Here is a 9,785-nt window from a genome sequence, read left to right on the forward strand (position 1 = left end):
CATACAGTGGATAGACTGGTACATGTTCATTGATCAACCAAACAATGATCTTGCACAGACTCACAGTTTCTTAATTCTGTTCATATTGCTCTCAAATCATACCACAAAAATATTGTATATTTCTAATATATACTATGTAATATATACTTCCATCTCAGCTGTCTAGACATTCCTGATGCTCTTTTTACACTTTTATAACATTTGAACTGCTATTCTGGAATCCACTGCCGCTTCATATATAAAGTTATTAATCAACATTTATCTTTCTAAATATTTAATTATTTGAATGACTTCAACTTATGTCAAAAATTTATATTCCTTTTCATTTTCAAAGACTAGAAAATAATGATGAATATTGTGTGTACCTCTCACTGAGAGAAAAGTACAACTTATCAGTATGTTTTGGGAATCTTTCCTGTTTTCCAGCTCAGACCAACTTCAACCTTGAAGAAGCTGTAAATCATGTGTATCTGTGTTTGTGCGCTAGTGTTCTGTGTGTAGGTCCTGTATTGTTATCAGTGGACAGATGGCATTTGGCTGGAGACCTGAAGACACCATGTCATGACCCCAAAAGGACATCCAGTACCTAAATCCAGGGTCCCCTCATCAGAATCCTCAAGAATAGAGATATGTTTCTAACTATCTGTCCATGTGTGGAAGATTCCTCATTTTGTCTATATATCTTTGCCATTTAGAATCATTCAACCTGAAGTAATGATGCAGTTAGTGGACTCTTTTAGAGTATAATTGTTGTGGAAATGTGAATGTATGCAGAGCGGCCTACGATCTCTGTATAAGACTTGAAGCTGGCTTCAGAATTATATAATAATAATATAAATTTATTATAATATGTATGTATTATTTCAACATAGCTCAAACAACAACTGTAGGCTGTAAGAATGTGTCTTTTACAACAAGCACTCTTGAAATAAGTTGTGAACAGTGTTGGGGAAAGTTACTTTTAAAAGTAATGAATTACAATATTGTGTTACTTAAATACAATGATTTAATGTATATGAACCATATCTACAATTATTACATGAAATATGCAAAATCAGCCTCAGATTATCCTCATACACTTGAACACACAGATTTATTAAACAGTTCAGGTGGTTTATTCAGAAACTTGGTTTTGTAAGGTGACTCCATCTTGTTCCGCTTCAGGTTTGGAGGATCGATACTTTGCCCAGGGGTGTGGAGTTTCCTGGCCAGGCATGAACTCCAGCCATTCTCTGTAAAAACCACGGAAGCCATCGATCTTGTCCAGGTATATGTTCCGTGATTTTAACTGAAGAAAGAAAGATACAAGGCATAATTAATCCACGGTAGTCCATGAGAGAATCTTGCTCAAAGGTCAATAATATGCTGAAAAACAATGTATTCAATTTTACTGAACCCCTTTCACTGAAACTTGAATTATGTTATTAAATTATAATTTAATTAAATTAAATTACATTTAGAATAATACCATGTAATCATACTTACCTTATTGCTATTTTGTTATTACTATTACTTTATAACTGACCATGTTTATATTCACTGCAAGTTGTATTCTGTATATAACATGTGACATGCAAATCTTGAATCTTGTTTGATATGAGATTGCCTTATTCAGTTTCTAACCTTGTCGTAAGAAGGAGGATACTGAGCTGCAAACTCCAGCTGTCTGATGATGACGTCATTGGGTGGCACCTGCAGTTTGTGCATGTGTCGAAGAAGTTCGTGTAGATAAGCATAGTCCAAACGCTTAAATGCCTGGCTGATCAGGGCACTGTACACATGAGCGTTCGGCACTAGTCCACAAGACTGAAAAAAAAAAAATAAGAGTGAATCAAAGTAAAATAAAAAATTATCTCAAAGAAAGCTGGAAAGAGTTGATAATCTTAATAATAAGAGGAGTCCTTAGGCATATTAATAGTGAAAATTAATAATAAATGGATGAAATTGGTTTTCATACCTCCATATCAGTAAAGAGTTGCATTGCATCTTTCTGTCTGCGGCAAGCCAGAGCAATACTACAGAACGTCTGGGTATTCGCAGCCAGTCCTCTGTCGACCATAAGGGCTTTTACAGCCTAAAGAGAGAGAAAGCAGTTACTATTTATTTACATTTATACAATTTTAATTATATAATAATAATAGTAATAGCAAATAATTATTGCTATTGTGTGTAGGTATGTATTATAAAAGGTGCCCTAGAATAAAAAATTGAATTTATCTTGGCATAGTTGAATAACAAGAGTTCAGTACATGGAAAAGACATACAGTGAGTCTCAAACTCCATTGTTTCCTCCTTATATAAATCTCATTTGTTTAAAAGACCTCCGAAGAACAGGCGAATCTCAACATAACACCGTCATTAATATGTACGCCCCCAATATTTGCATATGCCAGCCCATGTTCAAGCCATTAGACAAGGGCAGCCAGTATTAATGTCTGGATCTGTGCACAGCTGAATCATCAGACACCTTAGACTTATATTACATCTTTTACAAAGACGTTCTACGGCACCTTTAATACTATTTTTACTATCATTATTTTGCTATGCAAAGAAAACAAAATGCTGACAAATGACGATGCCATTTTCGCCATGGCTCAAACAACAACTGTAGACTGAATGATGAATGATGTCTCTTTTATAACAAGCACTCTTGAAATAAGTTGTGAACAGTGTTGGGGAAAGTTACTTTTAAAAGTAATGCATTATAATATTGTGTTACTCCCTAAAAAAGTATCTAATTGCATTAGCGTTACTTAGTTACTTTTTTGTGGAAAGTAATGTGTTACTTTACTAACGTATTACTTTTTTCTCATCTGGGCTGAGCTGTTGTTTGTTTGTTTCTATAACAACAAAAAGTTCTATTTTGGGCAAATGTTAAGGCCCTTTCACACCAAAAGTGAAACTAAATGAGCCTCAGGCTTAAGCAAACGCAAATTCACGCCTGTACAGTAGAGGGCGCAGTTAAAAAAAAACAAGCCTTTCAGCTGTGCTGCGATTCTGGAATACAGGATGCAGGGGAAGAAGTAAATGAGTAAATGCATGTTCACATGTAGTCTAGAACTAGTCTAGAATAACCATCATGGTTATTCAGGAGAGATGTCAGTCAGTCAATAAATGGGAAAACAAAGTAACTTGCGTTACTTGTTTGAAAAAGTAACTCAGATATTTTGTTGTAAATTTAAAAGCAATGCGTAACTTTACTAGTTACCTGAAAAAGGTAATCTGATTATTACGTAACTCGCGTCACTTGTAATGCATTACCCTAACACTGGTTGTGAATATAGGTCTATCACCTTGAAAATCAGTTTTGATGTGGGATTGTAGCCTGTTTTAAAAACATTTTCAATGAAGAGTAGCTAATTTTTATAATCCATCGACTACCGTCAAAAGGCATCAGCGATATCTCTGACTATTGCCGATCCGCATTTAACAGATGCTTTTATCCAAAGTGAATTCATGCATTCCCCAGGAATCGAACCCAAGACCTTTGCATTGCTAACGCCATGCTCTACTATTTAAGCTTCGGGAATATATTATTTTATAAAAGCAACATTACTGGAACATTATGAACAGATGATTAAATGTGTTTCTAACCTTAGCCCCATACAAGTCTCCAGCTTTGGCCACCCTTCTGATCATAGTGTTAAAGAATGTCACATCCAGTTTGACACCACTCTCTTTGGCCACATTAATCAAACTCTGCATCGATTGGCTGCCAGCTTCCATGACATCAGCCAATAGTGTGATGGTTTTGACGTTTGGCTCCAGTCCATCTTTGGACATTTTCTCCAAAAAACCATCAAGGTTTCCAATCAGAGCAAGTCTATCCGAAGCACTGTTCACAGGCCCCAAGGCAACCACACCTGAGTGGCAAGTGCTGGGGTCCAGAAGGTTTGGGAGGTGGGGACTTTGTGTTGATAACTGTGATTGACAGGTCAGAGAGCCACTTGATAATACAGGCAGCATGTGAGTCTCATCTTGAGATGTGTCTATTCTGCATGGATCTTTTTCCTTTAGAAGGGTGAAATCATTCTCTTTGGCTTGTCCATGGCTCTGCGTGTCTACAAACAGCTCGTTCTCAAATGCATCCATATCTAAAGGCTGACACGACGTCTCCACTTTGACTTTTGTCCGACGGCTTTTCTTTCCACTTGTGAGTTTTGGGGTCACTTCTTCCGGTATCTTCAGCAGCAACGCAGAAGCCAGACTAGGATCACCTATTCCACAATCTCGTGCTACGCGCAGGAGTATGTTGTAATTTTGAGTGTCTGGTTTTATTCCAATCCTAAGCATCTGGTGCCACACCTACAAAACAAATAACAATACAATAATACGTAAAAAATTAACTGACCAAAGTTGCATATTATTAGCGCTTCTCAGATTTGACTATTTCGTAAACATGTGGATAAGCTACAACAGATAAAACATGTCAGCAGTGTGGACACTTCACCATGACCAAACATGATGTAAGAGCATTTTCACACGTGGCTCGTTTGGAGCGTTTGTTTAGTTTTTTCTCTTAGTTCAGTTCGTTTAGGCATACAGTATGTGAACACAGCAATCGCGCTCGGATCCGCACCAAAATAATTGGTCCGAGATCAGCTGAACAAGGTGGTCTCGGCCCGACTGCAAACAAACTCTGGAGCGGTTCACTTGTGGTGAGAAAGTAATCTGACCCAACGGACCAACAAACTAGGCTGTATCACAATCTATGATGGGTATTTACGTACGTTGCATGAAAAGCAGCAGTGTTTGTTTTGCCTCTTAAAATGAATCGTGGGTTAACTTGGAGCAAAGAAAGTGAAATGCCTTATTGAAATTTGGTCGGACGAACATATTTCAGAACTGTCCAAAACATAAAAATATAGATGAAGTCTCGAGTCTTGCTAAAAATGATAAAGTAATGTAATGACAGCTACAAAGAAAGCCACAAGTTGTCTATCTATCCTGACTGATGACAGCTATCGGCCGAATCCTGGAACATAAACAGTTGTGCGCTGACCAATGAGAGGAGAGTTTACTCGCACTTGACCTGTATTAACTAATTTTGGTCCATTTAGAAATGTTGCCTTGTGAAAGCGAACTGAACCAAGAAGAAATTGCAACATTGTAACCATTTTAATCCTTGTTTCAGAAGAAAGTAAATGATCTACAGGTGTGAAAATGCCATAAGGCCCTGTTTACTCCTGGTATTAAAGGATTAGTCCACTTTTAAATAAACTTTTCCTGATAATTTACTCACCCCCATGTCATCCAAGATGTCCATGTCTTTCTTTCTTCAGTCGAAAAGAAATTAAAGTTTTTGATGAAAATATTCCAGGATTTTTCTGGAAGGTCAAAATTAGTTTCACTGCAGCTTCAAATTGTTCAACATGATCCCAGACGAGAAATAAGAGTCTTATCTAGTGAAACCATTGCTCATTTTCTTAAAAAAATTGAAAATTATATAAGTTTTAACCATAAATGCTCATCTTGAACTAGCTCTCTTGTTCTTCCAGCAGTGTAGACGCTGCTAAGTGTATTACTGCCCTCCACAGGCCAAAGTTTGAACTAATTGTTAAATACTATTGAACTAGCATATTGCATATAAAAATTAGTTCAAAACTTTGACCTGTGGAGGGCAGTAAAACACTTAGCAGCGTCTACACTGCTGGAATTCTAATAGAGAAGAAGAAGAGAGCTAGTTCAAGATGAGCATTTATGGTTAAAACGTATATAATTTTACATTTTTTCAGAAAATGAGAGATGGTTTCTCTAGATAAGACTCTTATTTCTCATCTGGGATCGTGTTGAACAATTTGAAGCTGCAGTGAAACTAATTTTGACCTTCAACTGTTTGGAGTCCACTGAAGTCTACTATATGGAGAAAAATCCTGGAATGTTTTCATCAAAAACTTTAATTTCTTTTTGACTGAAGAAAGAAAGACATGAACATCTTGGATGACATGGGGGTGAGTAAATTATCAGGAAAAGTTTATTTAAAAGTGGACTAATCCTTTAAGATGATTTTGGTCAATCGGATCACAAGTAGATGAGGGAGACACATGTCCGTTTACACCTGGTGTTTTAATCCGTCTCTTTTGCCTGCTTTCGACCACATCTGTCCTTATTTCTTTGAGGGAAGGGTCTATGGGTGGGTAAATGTATGTTTTTTTTTTCAGATTTTTCAATCTAATGGACGAAATAAGCTTGCACAGTTTACACAGTATGATGAAGGAGCATCAGCCTTTGTTTCTGCTCCGACAGAAGCAAGATCAACTAAATTCTGTGAGTGCGTGTTAGATATCAGGAATGGTGAGAGAACATTGTGCTTGGTACATTTTTCGTCTTCAAACCAAACTTGTGTCTTCTGCCGACAAAGTTTAAATCCCGTCTGGCTAGCGTGCTTCTCATAATGTTTATGCATTAGGTCAGTCGGCAGAGAGCAGGCAGTCTTTTGTGGCTGTTCGACCACATGAGTGCTTACACTACGAAAGCAATCCGGTTGAATCTGTCCAGCTGAAATATTGATAGGCAGCTTGTTACCTTCTGAAGAACTTTACTATGACTGGTTTATTTTATCAACGTTTTTAACAGAGTAAAGAGTTCAATTAACCAAACATAATTACCAAAACTTCAGTTTTTGGCTAAATGAAAATGTTCATTTCGTGTTTTCTGTGTTTCTTTAGAAAACTATTTCGGTGCGCCAATGCTAATGTGCGTTTCTAGTCCGTAGGTGTGTGCAAGTACCTGTAAAGCCAGCCTGAACCCATGCTGCTTGTCGTTCACACAGCTAATCAGCAGATAGTGAAATGTCTCCTGTGTGATGGGGTGTCCATTTTGAAGCATCTCCTATACATGCATTTACACACAAACCAAATGATATTACTGTGGTGTCAGTGCAAAAAGATTTAAAATGCAAAACTAAAATGTGTTGTGACATTAGTTAGTACCCGCAGAATTTGAAAGCACGACTTCAGATCTCCAGAAAGAGCGACTGCTTTGAGCAAAGCATGCCATGTTATGGCACTGAGAGGGATGTTCTTCCTGAGAAGCTCTTGCTTGAGCTTCATTGCCTGGTCCAGCCCTGACTGTTTCCACGGTGATTCTGCACAAGCGTTGAACAGCGCGGTGTATGTAGCATCTGATGGCTCTATCCCTCGCTTCTTCATCTGAGTGGTAACATAACATAACATAAAAACAGCATTTAAGTGTGTCGTTTATACATCATTATTAGTAGCATTTAATACAAATAATGACATCAAAGAGCATCATAATGTGAAGTGTGCATTGCCAGCTTACTTTATTGTACATCTGGAAGGCTTTCTTTAGGTAGCCCACGCGTCCACATCCGCCAATGAGAACGGTGTAATTGTACTCCTCGGGCCGTAACCTCTCACCTTTGAGCATATCAGCCTCAAACAGATCTAGTGCTTCAGCCAGCTAGACAAAAAAAGAATAAAGTGTGCATTGGTTTATATGACACACAGAGAGAGACACTTTGAAATATACTTGTATTTATGTGACACACAAAAAACATTGTAAAAACTAATATAACAATAATAAAATAATATACTTTTAAGGAACATACTTAAAGGAATAGTTCACCCAAAAATAAAAATTCTGTCATTATTTACTCACCCTCAATTTGTTCCAAACCTGTATGAATTTCTTTCTTCTGCTGAACACAAAAGAAGATATTTTGAAGAATATGGGTAACAGCTGATGGACCCCATTGACTTCCATAGTATGGAAATAAATACAATGGAAGCCATTGGGGTCCATCAACTGTTTGATTACTGACATTTTTCACTCAATCTTCATTTTTGTTCAGCAGAAGAAAGAAATTCATACAGGATTGGAACAACTTAAGAGTAAATGATGACAGAATTTCATTTTTGGGTGAACTATCCCTTGAATTATGCTTTTGGACACTTAATTGCACGTTAAATGCAATTAGATGAAAATGTGTTATGGCTAAAATTTATATTAAATGCAGTTTGATGAACTTAAGAGTATTTTGACCTACTTATGTAGGACTTAGGTACATCTTTATATGTAATTTCATAATTACGTCTATTGTCTTTGAAATATGGTTAAAGCTTACTGCCGAATATACTGGAGAATGCATTTATGGTCAACTAAAATATACTTTAATGTAATTTCTATTGAAACTTGTATGTCTTGTATTAAAATGTATTTGCAATTACACATTTATAATGATGCAGTTGCAATTTAGTACAATATGTTAACTTTAAAATGTAATAAAATATCACATTACAGTTAAAATTATAAATACTATATGTTCTTTTAATATGTTAGGCAAAACCTCAAAAATAAGTATACTTCTTTAAAGCATGACATTATTAAAACATGATTTAAAATACACTTTACTGTAAAGCCTTGGCAAAGTGCACTTTTTAAAACAGTAATGAAAGTGTATCTTTAAGTACACTTAAAGTGATTTTGGACAACTTACTTTGTCCTCTCTGATGAGCCTTTTACACTGGAGGAAATACCAGTATGTTGTATTTTTCCGGCCCGTTTTGGACCTGAACTTTTCCACCCGCGGCGCGGCCTCCTCATCTGCATCCCTGTATTTCGTATCCAGCAGCTCTGGGGATGTTTTGCGAAAGGTTCGTCTGGAGGAGAAATTTCTAGAATAATCACCAAACACATCGCTGGCATCTTCCTCATTCACATGATCAGATGCGTCTGAACTAGTATTGTTGCTGTCAGTCCATCTCGGAGGTGTTAAAGTCACCGATTCACTAAAACATCTCAAGGGTCCCTGATGCACTCGCTCAGAAGGACGGACGGCTGATCTATCATTTGGGGATGCTGACGCGCACTTTATAACATTAACACTGGTGTTCCGTGTGAAAACACCTCTCAGAAGTGCAGAACGCAACATTCCCGCCATCAACCTTGAATCTTGAAAACCTAGTTACTACATTTATCACCCTTTCAAAACTGTGATAGAAACCGCTGCTATATTCCACACATGATGTTTCTACTGTAAGTCGCCATGATGCCCATAACGGAAGTTTAACAAGACTATACTAATAGATAATATCATAATCGAGCTATTTATTTGCCACATTCCATGTAATATTCTGTTAAGTCTTTTATATTTTGATCTAAATGTACAATTTAACGAAATAACTCTGAATTTTATCCAACGAAATGAATAATGAAGATGAGTGAGATCGATTAGTAGGACTTATCGTGTTTTCTTCTTCACACTGCTGAAACTGCAGCAATGTCACCGCTTATCATGGAACTGCCATCTAGTGACTAGAATTGAAAATATGTATCGAAGTAACAAATTTCACTATGCAAGAAAAATCCCACTCTTTTTACATTCCAAAATTAATTTGTTTCTATAAGCATTGTTATTTGTGAGGCCTGCTTGCACAGTTTGAATAGAAATAATAAAATAATATAGGCAAATTTGAAGATTAAAAAATAATTCCCTCTCTTATTGCAAAATGCATTGCTCCTGTACTAAGGTTAAAGGGGTAGTTCACCCCAAATCAAACATAAACCTGTCATTATTTACTCACTCTCGTGTTGTTCTAAACCTGTAGTAGTTTCTTTCTTCTGTTAAACACAAAAGAAGATATTTTGAAGAATGTCCAGACAGTTGACGGTAGCCATTGACCTCCATAGTATTTTTTTTTTTCCTACTGTGGAAGTCAACGGCTACCGTCAACTGTCTCGTTTCTGACATTCTTCAAAATATCTTCTTATGTGTTCAACAGAAGAAAGAAACTCGAACAGATTTGGAACAACTTGAGGGTGAA

The 9,785-nt window shown here is 36.7% G+C and overlaps 1 protein-coding gene across 1 annotated transcript; it reads right to left on the minus strand.

Annotated features, from left to right (window-relative positions):
* Nucleotides 1–988: 988 nt before the first annotated feature.
* On the minus strand, nt 989–9,533 carry ptcd1 (pentatricopeptide repeat domain 1). Its single transcript, XM_048197751.1, has 8 exons — nt 8,459–9,533; nt 7,282–7,422; nt 6,933–7,151; nt 6,730–6,831; nt 3,595–4,305; nt 1,958–2,074; nt 1,624–1,806; nt 989–1,288 (listed from the first exon to the last, which is right to left on the minus strand). Exons 1-8 carry the CDS (start codon nt 8,900–8,902, stop codon nt 1,115–1,117), a joined length of 2,091 nt encoding a protein of 696 aa, XP_048053708.1. The 5' UTR covers nt 8,903–9,533; the 3' UTR covers nt 989–1,114.
* Between the last annotated feature and the right edge of the window lie 252 nt (nt 9,534–9,785).

The sequence above is a fragment of the Megalobrama amblycephala genome, linkage group LG7, assembly GCF_018812025.1.
Source record: "Megalobrama amblycephala isolate DHTTF-2021 linkage group LG7, ASM1881202v1, whole genome shotgun sequence".
Taxonomy (NCBI): domain Eukaryota; kingdom Metazoa; phylum Chordata; class Actinopteri; order Cypriniformes; family Xenocyprididae; genus Megalobrama; species Megalobrama amblycephala.

Coding starts and splice junctions, on each gene's coding strand:
- ptcd1 (XM_048197751.1), bottom strand. CDS start 8,902: ATGGCGGGAATGTTGCGTTCTGCACTTCTGAGAGGTGTTTTCACACGG. Junction 7,423..8,458: donor GGCTCATCAGAGAGGACAAA/GTAAGTTGTCCA, acceptor TTTTTTGTCTAG/CTGGCTGAAGCACTAGATCT. Junction 6,832..6,932: donor CGTGCTTTCAAATTCTGCGG/GTACTAACTAAT, acceptor ATGCATGTATAG/GAGATGCTTCAAAATGGACA.